This window comes from Pleurotus ostreatus (assembly GCF_014466165.1).
Source record: "Pleurotus ostreatus strain PC9 chromosome Unknown scaffold_7, whole genome shotgun sequence".
Classification (NCBI taxonomy): domain Eukaryota; kingdom Fungi; phylum Basidiomycota; class Agaricomycetes; order Agaricales; family Pleurotaceae; genus Pleurotus; species Pleurotus ostreatus.
Window position 1 is genome coordinate 1503675 of NW_023503162.1, and position 16947 is coordinate 1520621.

At 50.5% G+C, this 16947-nt stretch overlaps 5 protein-coding genes across 5 annotated transcripts; 2 read left to right on the forward strand and 3 right to left on the reverse strand.

Moving 5' to 3' along the window:
* Positions 1-191: 191 nt before the first annotated feature.
* PC9H_009721 (uncharacterized protein) lies at positions 192-2914 on the forward strand (the record flags this gene model as incomplete). Its single annotated transcript, XM_036779219.1, has 20 exons — positions 192-456; positions 515-549; positions 607-655; positions 712-743; positions 799-873; positions 930-937; positions 990-1008; positions 1075-1120; positions 1177-1326; positions 1384-1526; positions 1579-1600; positions 1654-2021; positions 2075-2192; positions 2252-2328; positions 2384-2406; positions 2459-2544; positions 2601-2666; positions 2724-2754; positions 2811-2821; positions 2877-2914. The coding sequence occupies 20 exons, from the start codon at positions 192-194 to the stop codon at positions 2912-2914; spliced, it is 1662 nt and encodes a 553-aa protein (XP_036628608.1).
* Positions 2915-3191: 277 nt separating this feature from the next.
* PC9H_009722 (uncharacterized protein) lies at positions 3192-7509 on the reverse strand (the record flags this gene model as incomplete). Its single annotated transcript, XM_036779220.1, has 26 exons — positions 3192-3277; positions 3334-3407; positions 3474-3598; positions 3658-3685; positions 3745-3841; positions 3904-4055; positions 4111-4190; positions 4252-4509; positions 4793-4828; positions 4882-5084; positions 5137-5207; positions 5259-5383; positions 5435-5457; positions 5507-5585; positions 5641-5653; positions 5708-5888; positions 5941-6148; positions 6211-6241; positions 6291-6340; positions 6395-6556; positions 6615-6674; positions 6725-6837; positions 6890-7038; positions 7094-7220; positions 7275-7369; positions 7442-7509. 26 exons carry the CDS (start codon positions 7507-7509, stop codon positions 3192-3194), a joined length of 2694 nt encoding a protein of 897 aa, XP_036628609.1.
* Positions 7510-8543: 1034 nt separating this feature from the next.
* PC9H_009723 (uncharacterized protein) lies at positions 8544-10285 on the reverse strand (the record flags this gene model as incomplete). Its single annotated transcript, XM_036779221.1, has 4 exons — positions 8544-8753; positions 8821-9360; positions 9414-10208; positions 10265-10285. 4 exons carry the CDS (start codon positions 10283-10285, stop codon positions 8544-8546), a joined length of 1566 nt encoding a protein of 521 aa, XP_036628610.1.
* Positions 10286-10837: 552 nt separating this feature from the next.
* On the reverse strand, positions 10838-12184 carry PC9H_009724 (uncharacterized protein; the record flags this gene model as incomplete). Its single annotated transcript, XM_036779222.1, has 1 exon — positions 10838-12184. One exon carries the CDS (start codon positions 12182-12184, stop codon positions 10838-10840), a length of 1347 nt encoding a protein of 448 aa, XP_036628611.1.
* A 73-nt stretch (positions 12185-12257) lies between these two features.
* On the forward strand, positions 12258-14231 carry PC9H_009725 (uncharacterized protein; the record flags this gene model as incomplete). The annotated part of the gene is made up of 8 exons (XM_036779223.1): positions 12258-12383; positions 12522-12554; positions 12614-12688; positions 12777-12849; positions 12938-13122; positions 13199-13381; positions 13465-13594; positions 13669-14231. 8 exons carry the CDS (start codon positions 12258-12260, stop codon positions 14229-14231), a joined length of 1368 nt encoding a protein of 455 aa, XP_036628612.1.
* Positions 14232-16947: the final 2716 nt, after the last annotated feature.

Below are 16947 nucleotides of genomic sequence, written 5' to 3' on the forward strand. Positions count from 1 at the left end.
GTGCGCGTCACACAGTGCATCACAACACGTTGTCCACAGGTACTATTATTAGCACATGTGCAGGTCCATAAAAGAACTCGAACCACCACGCCCGCGCTGCTTTGCTTTACATTACCCCTTCGATTTTCCTGGGCGGTGAGCTGTATTTCTACGCCCAATGCTTAAAGACACCTAATATATGGGATACAGCTATGACACCAGTGAACGAAGAACCTGACGATGTTGTGCAGCACATGGCCAGCGGACGACAACAGCCACTTCAATCCACACTTAGCCATCGCCAGCGAACAGGCAGCCTACCTCAAAATAATCTCACCGAAACCGACGGGGCTTCAATGACTAGATCCCCCACCAGAAATCTCCTCAGAGCTGCTTCCATGCTACTGATACCCGACAAAAAGGTTGGTCCTGCACCATCGGTTGTGGACAGTTTGAGGAGTATCCTGTTCGCTTCGTGTATGTGCGCCTTCTCTGAAGCTGCAGTGGCACTTGCTAATTGCCTACTCGTTTCTAGGGTTGAACGTATTATTGGTCTTCATCCCAGTATCAGTGCGTATCCAGAATCCCCCCCCCGGGCTTGGCTCTGTACCGATAATCATCTATTAGTGGGCCCTCAATTTTGCAATGAAGGACGAACATACTCTTATTTTCGTTTGTGAGCTCTTTTACTCCTCACGCTTACCACATGCTCTAAACACCGAGCATCATCAGTTTCATTTCTCGCAATCATACCCTTGGCGAAGGTATGCCGCATAGCTGCGCCGTAATACCGCAAGTTGATGCCACGGCACATTTTAGCTGCTGGCTTTCGCCACAGACGAGCTCTCGATGAGGGTTGGGCAAACACTAGCTGGGCTTTTGAACGCAACTCTTGTGAGTTCTTCATCTCCGACATCATGACAAAAATATATTGATCAGGATCTGATCAGGGAAACGCGTGAGTCAAAGTTCGCCTATCAATCCAAAGCTGTCCCTGATCATACCCTCAGCGTCGAGCTGATAGTTGCTGTGCGTGACCACTCCGGGTCCGGATCTATACTCTGATGAGACTCGTGCTGACACCCCTTGTGCTAGATACTTGCTCTGGTTAAATGCCAACTGACCATTGTCCAATCTTCCCGTATGAAAAGGCCTTACATTTATCTTCACCTAGCTGAAGCTTCTCAATCTATGTAGTTATCGGATCGATCCTCTCAAATCTGCGTAAGCGCCTTCTCGCAGATCCTTGGCGACAGCTTACATCCCGGTACACGATCGTAGTTCTTGTTTTGGGCATGTGCTTCTTCGCCGGCGGTACACAATACTCGGAACAGGGCTTCACCGTCAGTAAGTATGCCCCGTTGAATATAATGGGGTGGGCGCTGAACACTGCCGCGTCGGCAGGCACCGTGCAACTCAATTCTTCCTTACTGACCATTAGCGTAATTGCTGTCCTGTTGCCCGCGGCGTATATCCTGGCATTGTCCGAAGGCCCAGCAGACCCCAATCAACAACAGGGCAAGCAAGTTTTGCAACTCAGTCGTGGCGTATGTACAACCTTACCGTCACAGTGACATATTTCATACTTACTTGATCCAGGTCGCCGTCATTTTGTTGTTCAGTGCGCCTGTTCGATGTTCGCGCTTACAAACCAGCCACTGACGTTTTTCCCAGTCTATGGTTCGTACCTTGTCTTCCAATTATGGTCCCATGCGGGTCTCTACGACGAGACCAGCGACGCTGTCATCAAATCGCAACCGTACGCCCGCAAGTCCAAAGACAGCAAGAGGAAATCATCAAAAGACGAACCCCGGCCTGATAACGTTATCGACTCGCATACTTCGAGTTCGAGGACAGCGACCATCAATGGCAACCCACCCAATTCGCCCATTCAGAACTCGACTGTCCCGTTCGCAAATGGATCTCAACATGACCTCGAGAACGGCAACGGGCGCATCGGCAACGCACTAAAGGAAGAGGAGGAAGAGAAACCTCAATTAAGTGTTTGGATGACTGTGGGACTGCTTGTTGTTGTCACAGTGGTAAGGGCGACAACCATTCATAACCTGCCGACCATTGACTCTGCCTTTCGTAGCTGGTCGCCGTCACTGCTGAATGGTTGGTGGATTCCATTGACGGGTTGACCGAGGGCGGTACAATCAGCAAGGAGTTCGTCGGCGTGATATTACTTCCCATTGTAGGCAACGCAGCGGGTGCGTGGGTCTGGATACCTCGCATTGTGGTTTACCAAACTGATGAACTCTCTTTTCAGAGCATGTAACGGCGGTCACTGTCTCCATCAAGGACAAGTTGACGCTGAGTCTCGGTGTCGCCGTTGGCTCCAGTATAGTACGTCACGCTGTTCGTCGTTACGCTCTGCGAGTCTAATTGCCGTACTCACCAGCAAATCGCCCTCTTTGTCATTCCGTGGGCAGCTGTCTTTTTTACCGTCTTCAACCCCCATACTTAACTACCTTAGGTTCATTGTCACCTTGGGCTGGATTCTGGGCAAACCGTTGACCTTGCTGTTCGATCCATACGAGTCAATATCACTCTTCCTTGCTGGTGAGTAGGTTGGGTATGTGTTGTTGTTGCAGGGTCTAACTGCCGCGCTTATACAGTTCTCACCGTCAACTACGTGGTGCAGGATGGTAAATCAAATTGGCTTGAAGGCATGATCCTGATGTGTACGCTTTCTCTTCGAGATTAGGTCCCTTACAGAGCTGATCCTGCGGTGCATGTAGGTCTATATCTTATTTTGGGCGTGACTTTCTGGTAAGTGGTTCTAGGATGAGATCGAGCAAACCATTAACCTGCTGTTCGGAGCGTAGGTTTTACCCTGGTTGGTTTTGATTCTCCTTTCGCGTAGGTAGTTGATGGTTGACCTCCCCTTCTAGGAGCCCCGAGCCTTGGCATTCTCCCACAATGCACGTAGTGGATAGATATACGACATCCATCCCTATACTGACCACGGAGGAAGTGATCGTCGTCGGCAAAGTCGATAGCACCTTTGAGGCGCATAAATTTATTGTCCATTAGATGCACGTAGTAGATACCACCTACCATATCTTATGCAACCTATATCCAAGCATCCGAGATACCCCGTCTGTTTTCATGCTTCCTGTTTTGTGGTTGTGGATTTCTGGACTTCAATTGCTTTGCCGAACAATATAACATTCAATACACACTACCGTACATACTCGTTAGACACGCTACAGCTTGGCCTTCGGTTGGCTTTCCTTCAAAGTCACTGCGGCTGAGGCTAACACGATGGTATCACGTTCCTTCACTTTGGTGACTATGCTTGATTTTTCAGCGTCCATTACGATGGAGACACTTTCTGGTTGGGCTTACCGAACACAACTTTGGACCCTTCTTTCCACATATGAGTAACCAACGTCTCTCCCGGGAAAACAACCCCAGCGAATCTAGAGCGATGAGCGATGAGACCAACACTCTGCATCGGCCCATAATGGAGGGAGCAAATTCTTTACCTGACTTTGATGTCTGTGTACTCTCCGAATGACTTCAACACATGTTTGCCAGCGATTCCCATGGAACACAGGCCATGGAGGATGGGTTGATCAAAGCCCCCAATGGCAGCGAACTCAGGAAGGATCTACGCGTGGATACAATGAGTACAACACGGTGACTAGAGATTGATGCTAGGCCTCCTACATGCAGGGGATTGGAATCGCCGCTCAGTCTGGTTGGATGGAGCATTGAATTGGATTGATCGAACGCACGGTGGTGTGTCAGACATACCTGTACAATGCGGCCTGAGAGGGGCTTGTCTGCTCTTCCAAGGTTGCGTCCGGGGCACGCTTAGGAGGGGCATTGATGGCAGACGCTGCCCCTCTGTCTGTTATATATATACTCGTCAGACCCACAGTCCCAGTGAGATCGCACACTGAGATCGCGTACCCTTCCCTACTCGCCTGCCACCGAATCCACCGGCACCACGGATGAACACGGTCGACTGGTTCTCGAAAATGAGCTCTCCGGTGTCCTTGTCCCGCGTCTCCACAATGGAGGTGACCGCCGCAGCCTTGCCTTTATCAAGGACTTCCATGAGCCTAGCGCGCACCCATCATTCAGTATAATGACACAGTCCAATGAAGAGAAACTCACCGGGCTTCGCTGACAAGGTTTCCGGATGTCGGTATCGGAGCCTTCAGGCTCAAATACTGTTCACCGTGCAGAAGTTTGGCCTACATACGATTCCGGACCATTCAGACGCACTCCGCAGGTCCCGATGGTACGGGCACGTACCGGGTTGAAATTAGGTAGCCAATCCAAAGCCATACCACCGCTGGCCTGGAACTGAGGAATAACGCCAAACGTCGGTAGAGCAGCGAATTCGTCGTCTCCCTCGAAAGTCCACTGAAGCTCCTTCGCGGTAGCCCCGATGCCTAAATTGTAAAGGATGACATCCCGTTCCGTGAATTGGTAGTCAACAGGAGCAGAAATCTGCTGCTTTGCCTCTGTAACCAATGCAGAGTCTTCAGCGTCGGCGAAAGCTTTGGGGTCCTTGAAATTGGCCATTCAGAAAGAGTACCGAATGGACTGAGCGCGAGGAGTTTATATGGTCAGTCGACAATCAAGTAATCACATGCCAATCACTTGGCCGAGCCCCGAGATGTACATAGAGAGGCTGATTGTAAAGCGAGTCTTGTGGAACACCTTCACTCAGGCCTTGTGGATACTTGCAAAGATTATGTGTGATAATGAACGAAAACAACAAAGACTAAATACACTAGCTTTCCATGTACACAACGACCACTGGTAGTACAACTCACAGCTTCGCCTTCACAGAGTCTGAACCAGTATTGCCAAAGTTCTCAACCAGCTACAAGATATAGGTCAGTGTCATGATGGAATGGAGGTTCCCAGAGGTAATACCTGTTGCACGGCCTCTGATGTCGTGCTTGGGTGGGTGTCTCTCCCGTCGTCAAAGTTGGTGATGACGCCCCATTTAGCAATAACATCTTCAGGTGTGAGAGGCCTGTTGGTGGGGAACCCGTGCCCACCAGCGCGTTGCCAGCGGGTTTGAGCGGCCCAGCCACCGGAAATTTCGAAGATACCGCCGGTACTCTCTTCGTTGGCTGAGGCGAAAAGGTTCAATCATGCACAAAAAGAGATGCGGAAAGCACATACCTGCACTCGTGAGGTAACCAACGACAGGAGCGACAAAATCGGGCTTGAAGGCGTCAAGCATCTCTTGCGGCCTATTCAGTCTGTTAGGTGATAAGAACGAGTAAAAGGTCGATACTACTAACCATACGGTGGCTGTCATGGCGGTACCAGCAGTGGGGGCAATGGTGTTAGCTAGAATGTTGTACTTCTTGCCCTCGATGGCGAGGACACGAGTCAACCCGATAATGCCAGCTTTAGCGGTCGAGTACTAACAGCGACATAAGTACATGAACCAGCGAGTCATGAATCAAGCACATACGTTGGCCTGACCGAAGTTACCGTCTATAAAACAAGATGAGCAGAAGGACAACACACGCGAATTAACACTTACAAATGCCAACAACCGACGTTGTCGTCAGGATTCGGCCGTATTTCTGCTTCAAAAAGATGGGCCAGACGGCTTTGGCACACTAAGAATAAAGTGCCTTCAGTTCCGTTAGGCACGACTGCTAGCGACGGTCTGACCTTATATGTGGCACTATAATCAAATAGTCAGCATTATTATAAACGTAGAAGATGAAAGAAAGCTAACCGAAGATGAATAGCTACCACAAGATCCCACTCTTGCTCGGTCATGGCCGTGAACGACTTGTCTCGAAGAATACCAGCATTGGCGACGAGGATATGTACACCGCCGAACTTCTCCAGGGCAACTTGGACGATCTTTTCGCCTTCCTCCGCTGAACAAACGGCGGCTGCTGCTTTTCCACCAGCTGCAAGACATTGGTGTTAGTACGATGATGTATTACAGAACTCTAGACTTACCTTGAACGATCTCGTCAACGACAGCGTTAGCGGCTTTCTCGTTTACGTCGTTGATAACAACGTTTGCACCAAGTCGAGCGTAGAGGTGGGCGTATGCGCGACCGAGACCGCCTCCTGACCCAGTGACAATGGCAGTCTGACCATCGAAACGAACTTCGGGTGATGCTTGGGCATTGGGTGGCAGTTTGGCTGCGATTTTGAGCTTGCTCTGAATTTTAAATTAGTCTGTCAGCCTGCGATTCCAACTGTGCGGGAAGGGGTATCTCTTACCACAGCGTCGACGTCAGGTCCGGGGTTGGGGCTAAAGAGAATCAAAAACAATAGAGGTAAGCAGCAGAATGATTACTCACTGGTCAACCTTGGAGGAGAAATCAGTGATCTCGCTCCATTTAGCCTTGACCTGGGGATATGCTTAGTAACCGGGACTAGCTAGAATGGGTCGGAGGAGACGTACGGCTGATGGGGTGAAGGAAGCATCTGTCTTCATCACAGCACCATTGCTTCGTTCCCAGCGGATTTCAGCGATGTATCCAGCGCCGACTTCGAAGATTTTGCCCGATGCATCAGGTCCATCCGGATGGCAGATTGCTGCGACGAATGGAGCAACGAATTCAGGCTGCATTAGAAGGTCAGCTCTGGGGATACTTCCGTCAGTTAGATAAGTGGTATCGTACCTTGAAGTTGGCGAGCATCTCCGGGGGCATAACAGTTTCGGTCATGGCAGACGCGGCAAGCTAAAGGGTTAATTCAGCATAGAATACCTGACAAACGGAAGTCTACAAACAGGGGCAATTGCGGTCGACTTGATGCCATATTTAGCACCTTCTCTCGCGAGTGTTTTAGAGAAACCGATGAGGGCAGCTTTAGCAGCGCTGTAATTTGCCTGTCCGAAGTTACCTACGAGGCAGTATAAATTACAAAGCTCGCGATAACATTCACCTTCACTTACCGTACAACCCAGCTGCGCTGGCGGTGTTAATGACGCGACCAAACTTCTGCTTGCGGAAGATGGGCCAGGCGGCTTTTGTGCATGAGAAGGCACCCTTGAGGTGAACTTCATTGATCTGATCCCACTCTTTGTCTGTCATGTTCTTGAAGCTTGATAAAGGCGTGCATCAATATCAGGAGCTCCCGGAGAGTACGTGCGACGCACCCCTTGTCTCTCAGGATACCGGCATTGTTCAGAAGTATCGTAACGGTACCAAAGTTGTCAACAGCAGTCTTGATTACAGCTGCACCGTCGGTCACCGATGAAGTGTTCACCACGGCCTTTCCGCCAGCTACAGAGCACTCCCGGTCAGATTTGTATCAGTGACAAGATCCGGCACACGTACCCCGCACGATCTCGTCTACGACCTTTTGTGCCGCAGCGCCATTGAAGTCGTTCACGACAACGTTGGCTCCCCGGGAAGCAAAAAGTAATGAATATCTAATCAAGGGACACGACGTCAGCAACTGCTAGTTACAGGCTCATTGCTTCACACGAGACTGAATCACGTACGCCTTGCCAAGTCCACCGCCAGCACCAGTAATGACAACGGTATGGCCTTTGAATGAGAGTTCTGACATGGTGGTAGTAGTGGAGGAGAATTTGGTTTCGAGCACGGCACCGGGGTTCAGCAGTTCTAATATATACCTTCGCATGTGATTTAGGATCGTGAATACCGGTCGTGTTCATTACGTAACCCGGGGTGCACCCCGTAAACGCGAATATCAGCGGGTTTTACTAACCTCCGTCCCTTGGGATGCCTTGTGACTGTCATGGCCAAGGCTCACAAGTTTTATAACATGGTATGGTCAAGGGAATAGCCTGTGACTTCGAGCAAGCTTTTCTTTCGTGGGCTGAATCTTCACTGGTTCAGAGAATAAATATAGCGCCCTGCGCAAATGGCTACGAATGTACATTGTATACACTACGCCAAATGGTTGGGTTCTGCAAGAGAGGGCGATGGGGTTGGATGAGAAACAGCGAAGGGGACGTGATAATGCCTTAAGGATTATGTATGCACAATGAATGCCGAAAGAAATGGGACAAAGCTAGAGATGGAGAGAAATAACATACACAAAGATGAAGAGCGATAATTGAAACTATAAATTGGAATAAGCGAACTTTTGCGGCGGGTGAACGAAACCAAGAGGCGGGAGATGCTGAGGAAGATGCAGTGTTTGAGATACAGATTGCATGACGGGATGGATGGGCATGATGTAACAATGGTCGTATGGATCATAGGCACATGCGTATATCTGGTTTCGTGGACGTTGAAGGTGAATGGCGTCCTGAGGTGGAGGAGGGAGAGGGGCAAGGAATAATGCATGAACGAGTGGCTTTGTCATGAAATGAGTGTTGGCTTGAGGCATCGGAGAGAGGACTTGGGCATAGCGACGACAGCGAGAGCAAGGCAGACATAGACGGACAAGAGAAATTCAATGAAGAATGGGATAGTCAAACAATTGGGATTGTTGATGATGAAGATAGGAATAGTGTGTTGAATAGTAAACAGATGTGATGGGGCGACAGTGGATAGATGAAGTCCAAGAAGGACATAGTGGGGAAGAATGATGATATAGTACAAGGATAGATGATAGATGTCCGTTATGCTGCCTTACTCTTCAAGTGCCATAAGATCATCGCCGGCATGAACGCGAGCCCACTCGGTCGCGAAGATAGATGCCTTGAGGAATTTCTTATGGGCGTACTTCTTGTGGACGTACATCTTCCCAAAATTCGCCCCGACCAACTTATCGATGAGCAAGAGGTGGCCCGGTAGTAGCTGTTCCTCGGTGAAGCCAGAGTAAAAGGTAAAGCCCTCGTTCTATTAAAATGGAGGGTAAGTCACGTGCCCTCAGACAATGCGTTTTGCACGTTTGCAAGAAACTCACCCAGTCTCCTCCCAACATCTTCCTTGCAGTGTACATACCCACTGCGGCAACCAAGCTTGGCTTCGCCCTCAAGAAACGGTGATCCAAGAGAGTGACCTCAGTTAAGAACTTGCTTAGTGTCCTGGTTTGGATGTCGTAGTCGTCCGCTTTGCTGATTTTCCTCATCCAGCTGTATGGCGAGCAGTAGTGGGAGATCTTGAAATCTAGCGTCTGTAGCATGATGCGCTCCCCCTTTAGGATCTCTTCTTTGGAGTAGCCGTTCTCGGTCATGAAGACGAACTCCTCGACGGATGGTGCGACGATCTCCTCGTACTTGGCAGCGATGAACATGGCGGTGACACCCACAAGTTGGAGCTTAACCAAAGACACCACTCGCTTGCTCAAGAATCGGTCGATGATGTTGATAGCAATCCAAAGAGTCTCCGGTACCATATGGTATCGGAGGTGCACTTGTAACAGCCAGTCAACCAAGGTCTGTCGCATCGACCAGTTCAGTTCATGCTGAGTCGCCATGTAGTCCCCGTTCGGCATCATTTCCTCCTATTGATCGGCCATCAGCGTCAGAGGGACGGAGATCAAGATGCGGGACAAACCTCAAGCTCGCCCATGTACTCAAAGATATCCTCGGCGTACTCAGATACCATTGTTGTGTCAAATACATCAACTTGGTCCACGAACTTGTCGGTTATCTCCTTGACTTGTTGCTCTTGTCGCATGCGGGCTTCAGTTGCCATGTCGGGCCAGATACGGGGGTGCTTGCGAACACGAGCGGTCTCTTCTTCATCCTCGCTCTCGTCGAGATCGACCATCTGTTCTTCGGGCTCTTCATCGAGAGGATGTCCATGTGCTGATTGCCGATTTTGGACATCCAGATGCTGTTCAACTTCCATGGCGCAGTCGTCTTCTTGGTCTTCATCCTCTTCCAATGGTGGCACGAACGTCTGGTGTACAGCGAGACGCGAGTTCCTGACTTGAGGTCTTTGAGGCTGTATACGCTGGGCGGGTCCGCGGGTGTTCAACCCGGTGGCTGTGGAGGCCTGACTACGAAGAGGAACGCGTTGGGCGGTGGTGATGGTGTTCGATGAGCGGCTTCGCTTCAGGCCAGTTTCCTCTTTCTCTTTGCCGGCGAGCTTATTATAGGAATCCTGATGGAACGCCATGTTAGTTCGTGCACTATGTTGTAATGTTGAAGTGCTTACCCTACGATTGACGGCGGTGGTTGTAACTTCGCTCAACGCGACGCGACCTGGTTGTCCTGCTGCCTTCACCCCGCTAATTGACATGCGAGCCACGCCATTGACAGTTGATGTAGATGGCTGACGAATGTGTCTGCTGGTTGCGTTCTCGTCGACTTTGCCTCTGGTCATCGCGCGAGGTCGCATCGAAAGCTAGCAGATGATATTTAGGCCCGCCATTACGAGAACGCCTAGAACGCGGGACTTACTCGTTGTTGATTGCTCGCCATTCAAGTACTGCTGTTGTGTCCTGGTTGATGAATGTGGGGACGCGAGCGGGGTTGCCTTGATGTTGGTTCGATTGAAGTGTTACGTCGTGTGGTAGAGGAAGAAGTGTACAGCGAAGTGCCAAAAGCGCAGGATGGTGGTGGTTGAGGAAAGAAAGGAGAACGAACGAAATAGCAGAGTCGAAATGGGTGTCAGCCTCCAAGAGAACTTGAACAACTCTGAGAACGGAAACAATTTTGAGCCTTCGAACCACCACGTGACCTTGCCTCAAATAGATCAAAACATCGCGAACTCGCGTCGCGACGCGTGATCCCTGAATAGTAACCACCACGAGGCGATTCGCGTTGACATGCTTCATACTTCGTCCCTGGAACACGATGCAGGTTGCATGCGACATAAGGAGACTGACAGGTAGTGCAACCTTCACGGCAATTTATATATTCGTAGGTAACTTACACAGGTGCGGCAAATAAAGGACTGTGAGTGACGGAGGAGATTCATCATTCCAAGGGTCAAAGTATCCGACATAGAATTTGAATTCGAAGTCGGCGGCTTCACTGTCGGCCAGAGGTGCGAAACCGATCTTCTTGCCATCGTCGAAACTTGTCTCGTTCTCTATTCGGAGCAATGTTGGGACGTTCACCTGACTTCTGATCGTTGGAGGGCATTCCGAGCCCAGCACGATTCGTGCTAGAGGCCAGCTCCAATGGCTCTACTAGCGCGGTCCGGCCTTCCAAAGCCGAGGTATTATCGTGCGTACCGAGAGCAGTTCCTGGTTCCCAGCCTTGTCCCATCAACAATCGATAACCCACATTCGTGTTAGGCAAGGGAGCCGGAGGTTGAGAAACTGGTATGTCCGGCGTTAGAGCGCGCGGCGATATAGGTTCCGACACGCTGCCAGTTGGGTATTGAGCTCTGTTCGTGAGCGCTGGTAGAGCAACATTTATCGAAGGGACGCCTGGTGCGTCGTGCTGCGAAGCTGACTGGAGTGCCCTGCGACGTGCCGATCTATCGACATATGCTTTCGACGCACTCACCGGGGAGCCCGACCTCGAAGAGCTGGCGGATGCTGGGGTGGGTGAATTATGACGAGTGAGAAGGCTCCGCTTCAGCATGGATAAGGCGGCTCTAGGGTCACTTCTTTGGGGCGCGGGCACACGAGCAGGATCTGATCCTTCACCCACTCGAGATTGTTTCAACGAGTGTGACCTCTTGGGAGTAGGAAAGAGTGGGATTTCTTCACCGCTCCCGGGAGAACAGATGTCGCAGGCTGGGGCTTTATGGAGATGGACCAGGAAAGTAGTACTGCCTATCGTCAGTTGGTCCAAATGTCTGAGCATGCGAGGCATACTTGCCATCCTTGGAGGGGACAGCCTCGCGCCGACGTCGTGCGGGTCTATCGTGTTGTGGTCGTTGCCTTGCGGAGAGTGCCTTACGAACGTGCCATGCTTTGACCCCATATCGACGATACCCCACTCTTTCCTAGCTCCGTCCCAGTAGACGGAGGCGTGTACTTTAGACACTTCCATCTCTTTGAGCCTCACCCTCGGGATGGAGCTTCCAGTCGGAGCAGCATCCCTCCCAAACTGAAGTTCGGGATATCCGTCTGCCATAGCAACTTTGTGTTTTGCGGGGAGTATACCAGATTGAATGACGACGAAACGCAAACAGGAATCATTCGTAGAGCGCGAGACGAGATTGGGACCTCCGCTAGTTGAACCAGGGTCGGGCAAGCTGGCGGTAGCTTCGAGCAGAGTGGGATTGTGTGCATCGGAACTCCAGGCGGCAGCATATGAATCAGAAGGACCGACATACTCATTGAAGTCGGACGTGGTCCCTGGCCATTCGTAGGCGGGATCATATGCTTGAGCAGAAGATGGCTCTAGCTCGCCTTCCTCCATCTCCTGGCCAAAAATTGAGTATATCAAAGGCCAATCACTGTTAGACTGAAGCACACTACTCACTACAAAGGCAATGACCGCCCTCGCAGTGCAAAGGCAATGGATTGCAACCTCACAGGGCGCATGGGCGCCTGAAGTCAGCAAATCAGGGATGGGCGCTATCAATTCAATCTTCTCGCCAGTCACACTCACAAGGCTGGTAACAGTAATGCCTCTTTGAGGCCAAAGTGACCTTCCTTCGTTGGATTTACATACAAGTTCAAGTTCAAGTTCAAGTTGAACGCGTCAAAGCACCTTTTCAGCGTCCCAGGAGCCCCTCAGGACGGTCATTCTACAGCACGGCCTCTTCAATATGGAACAATTCTCCGAGGTTCTTGACTCGCTACTTATACGCCGCGTCTTGTTACCCAACTTGTTTCTGATCTACAGGATCACGCGAAGCTGCTTCTCGACAAAGAATGGCTGGTCAAAGTCGATAACCCGAAATCTACCCCATATTTGCTCGTTTGTATTGACACGCCTACTAGGGGCCACGAGAGCAGCAACTGGCATTCCGTGGCTCGTTTGCTATATTTCTGACTTCTTTGTCTAGAAATTCTATTCGGCACCGGATAATCTATCCTGCATCCTTCTTGTGACTGACACGAAGTCAGTCTGGTCAGAAGGTTCGTCGACACATCGTGCATCACAATACCCGGTGTAACGAAACTATGGATCCCTCGACGCCTCTTCCTTTGATATTAATGTGATTAGTTCTGTCCAGTAAAGACCTAGCTCGACGCTGGCGTATAAATAACCCAATCACCGCTGCCCCACCATATGACGTTTTGAAAGACGAACAATCTTGGAGAACGTCGTGCCACGAGCTCCTTTCCCAAGCGCACACGCTAGGGGGTATCGCAGAACTATCGTTCGAAGTTGTTGACTCCAACTACTCTGTGAGCTATCTCGCCTACCTCGACGTTACAACGAGGAAGAAGCTGATTGAGCAACACGCCATGCCACGCTCCGCAGGACCTCGCGTTCGACCTCGAGTGTGAGGCTTTCAAGTGGCGATGGGAGACGAACTTCGTTGGCCACAAATTGTCTGCTGAGATAATATCGAAGCACCTTGTGATGCCCCTCATCAGCGTGAACCATCTTGCGTTCGCCTCAGCTGACCCAGTTTGCGAGCTACCTGAGGCAGATCTTGAGAAGGTTCGTCAGCAATTTTCCTATCTCTCCTGCTTCGCACTCACAAATACCTGATGGTTACTTCGATGGCCTTCCTGCATATCCAGGCTGTTGACAAAATGGCTCGCACCGCAAGACGAACGGTCGATACGCACGTCAGGCATGCCATTTCCAAACCCCGCCTAGCTACTACGCTTCGCCGCATGACAGCCATGTTCAACTTCATCCCAGAACTCCGTGAGTCACCTCCTTATCTACCTATCAGGTTTTCAGGCAGTTGAATTTTCTTCTTGCTTCGCTTGAACTCGTAGCGTCCATACTGTCAACAGCCGCTAAACCAGAACTGCGGGCTGTAGTAAATCCACCGACTTCCCAACCAAAGATACGGCCTGTCCCTCCGCTGCTCGTGGACAAAGGTTTTACCACTCCAGAAATTGACCAGCCCCCCGTCCGAGATCTCCCCAAAGTTGATACAAGGGTTCCCTCTTCGTCGCCTAAGTCTGGTGCTTCCTCCAGACGACCAGTCACCGCCGACTCGGCTACTGAATCAGACAGCGATGATGAACCACCGCAGACCACAGATAAGGGCAAAGAACGTGTCCTCGATGCCCCACACACCTCATCCTCGCAGGGGATGAAGTCACCACTACCAAGCGCCTCAAATCAACCGTCAACAAACGTTCCGGTTTCCGATGATGACTCTTCCCCACACAGACCTACCAAAAAAGCTAAGCCGCCAGCTCCTAGCAGCAGTGACGAAGACAGCGAGGCTGAGCGAAGACGCCGAATCGCCCAACTGAAAAAAGGCACGGTCGGAACCTCTAACCGTCAGGGTGCGAGACAACCCATCAAGAGAGGAGGGAAACGCTTCTAGTCCTTTGTAGCGGTGGTCCTCCACTTCACTTGAACATCCTATGTTAAGACTAGCTCTGCGCTCGGATATCAGCACTCTCCGGCCTCTATTCAATACACATTGTTATCAGCTGATACGAATTCAGCATCAGCCCAAACTATCTCATCGATTGTTGTCCGTAGCCGCTGGAGTCACTGTTGATGGTGCTACATCGGCAAAGAAAGAGATGCATATGGATCTACATGCGAGGTTGCGCGCGCGAAGGTCCCTGCAAATTGTTGCTTCTCTGGCTTTGACTGAAGGTGTATCGACCCTGGACACATGATCCATGTGCGACCACACGCGTCATGATTTGGTCTGCGTGCCTAGGTCCTTACCTCAGATGGCAATTGTTCAAGGATCCCTCCCCTCGCATAGATGATGGATAGGATATTGTACACTGCCCAACGGCACAGCCATGGACTGGTATCAACTAGAAATATGCATCGCCCAACGCTGTGGTTACCCTCGACCTGATGATAAGCGTTCGAATGCAGCAGCTCTACACGCATCGCAAGACACTTGGAACATATTCCGTACTTTGCGCTCGTCCTGGTCTTGCTACAAATGCATTACTAACATCAGCACGGACGAATACAGTGTTGATCGTCGCAAGCCTCACTTTCGGACACGGACAGTTCGGCGCCGTGTGTCTATGCGCAGCACTGACCCCACACTTTGGCGAGTTGCAGTCTGTTCTCTCGCCTGTGTAATATAAACCCACAAAATGCTGGCACTTGCGCGTGAGGATAGATGATGCCCTATCATAATCATATACGGACCTGGCATCCCCTATAGTAATCGCCTATGAGTTCCGCCGTGCACATATCTGCCCGAAGGTCAGCAAGGGGGAATATAAGGCACAAATCTGATTACCTTTACTTGGAAGGTGTTGGGTACTTTGGAGAAATAAGGAGTGTCGGTTGATGTTAACTGATGTGGACATGACGCTACTTATAGTCATTCGCAATCCGATAGAGGTAATCTAGGATGGAATAGCATGCAGTCTGGAGCTATCACGAGATCACCAAATTGACAGACCGGGCGTCGAACCTGTGCGATTGTATAATCAGAGCGTCAGGACTCAGCGGCTTGTTTCGGTAGCAAAGTGCCGGAAGTAGATAGGCGACTTATCCATGTAGTACCAAGGCAAGGAACTCTACACTCCGCATTGAATGGATTATACGGACCGAAGAGATGACTCACCGAAGTCGTTGACTCGAGCATAAATCGCCCGCAAGAATCTGTCGTGACGAGGGGCACAATCATGACAAAATAAACGATGAGCTCCTGCGTGTCGGCCTCGTTGCCGTATGACAAAGGAAGCTCTGTGACACTGGAGCCCACCTGCCTGGTATGGGTTGTATGGGATCAAAATTTAAGGAAGACGAACTGGACAATACCCGTCTGACGTTAATATTACTGTAGATACCGAGGCCACGGAGCACCTGGTTAAGTGAGGTTAATAGGTAGCTTCTACTTAGCTTACTTAGCTGATTGCTTCCAGCGTTTGGATTGCGATGCCCAAGGTCACATCAAGAACTGGAGATATCGGTACATCGGAGTTGCATGAAAAAGTATCGCTGGATCGCTGGAGTTGAGAATCAGGATGAAAGCAGATGATATGTACTCATGATGCTTCGGAGTTAGAAGGACAGTATGATATCCCTGTTGCGAAATAAATGCCGAGCAGGCCTGCCTATAATGCAAACTGTGAGCCACAATTCGCAGTTACCGTTCCCTATTTGTGTATCACGAAGTAGTCGTGGAGGCAACGTGTGTACGTGTTTCACACGACGGCTTGCTTATCAGAAAGTTGGCTTTCCTCCATGGCTATATGGGAGTGACGGGATCCAGGCACTTTTCATGATGCATATCCGTCACCGGCAGTCAATTGGTAGGGCTTAAGGCAGCCTTGGATACTCTGGATCACCATTGTCCCTGTAATGGAGTATGAGGTGTTGACACCGGGGGGCTGTTGACGTAGACCTGCATAAACCCAAGACAAACTGATAGTCAGTCGGTGTACGACCATCATCTTTGCGGGCATGCTGACCCAACGAGGATGGGCCATAATAGCGCCTCCTGGAGAGAGCATGAGCAACTATATCGCTTGGAAATGAGGATGGCAAGGAAAAAGAAGCGTTCTGTAATTTGACGAAAATGTCAGGAGACCCATGCTGTCAGCGGGCCTATTGAGAGGCGGGAGCTGGCCGTGGAAATTTTCCTTTCAATGAGGAAGGAGGGAAGATCGTAGAAACGAAGGAATCATCCATCTCCGATGTATCTTCACCATCACAGGTGGCGTAAGATATTCGCATAATGGGAATTTCTATAGAGAAACGGTCTCAGCGTCGTGCATCCGCGTTGTATTAGCCCTTTGAGAGGATGTCAGATTTGTATGTCAGTACTGCGGAGAAGATACGCTCACTGCTCGAAGCGGTCAAGACAGGCCTGTAATACATTGCCAATTGCCCCCTGGACCGCCTCAATGGTGGAGTAGTCAAATAAATGACTTGAAAAAGCGATCCTTCGAGAAGTAGCAGGCCGAAGGTGCCTTATTCCAGCTAGGCTGGTGGCTCGAGCTAGGTCGGCTTGAAATGACCAAAACTGGTGACCGCGAGTATGCCCAGATTGATAGAAGTTCCTGCCATCCTGCGAGTTCGATACATGTGTTGGCTCTACTGCAGGCGCGGTT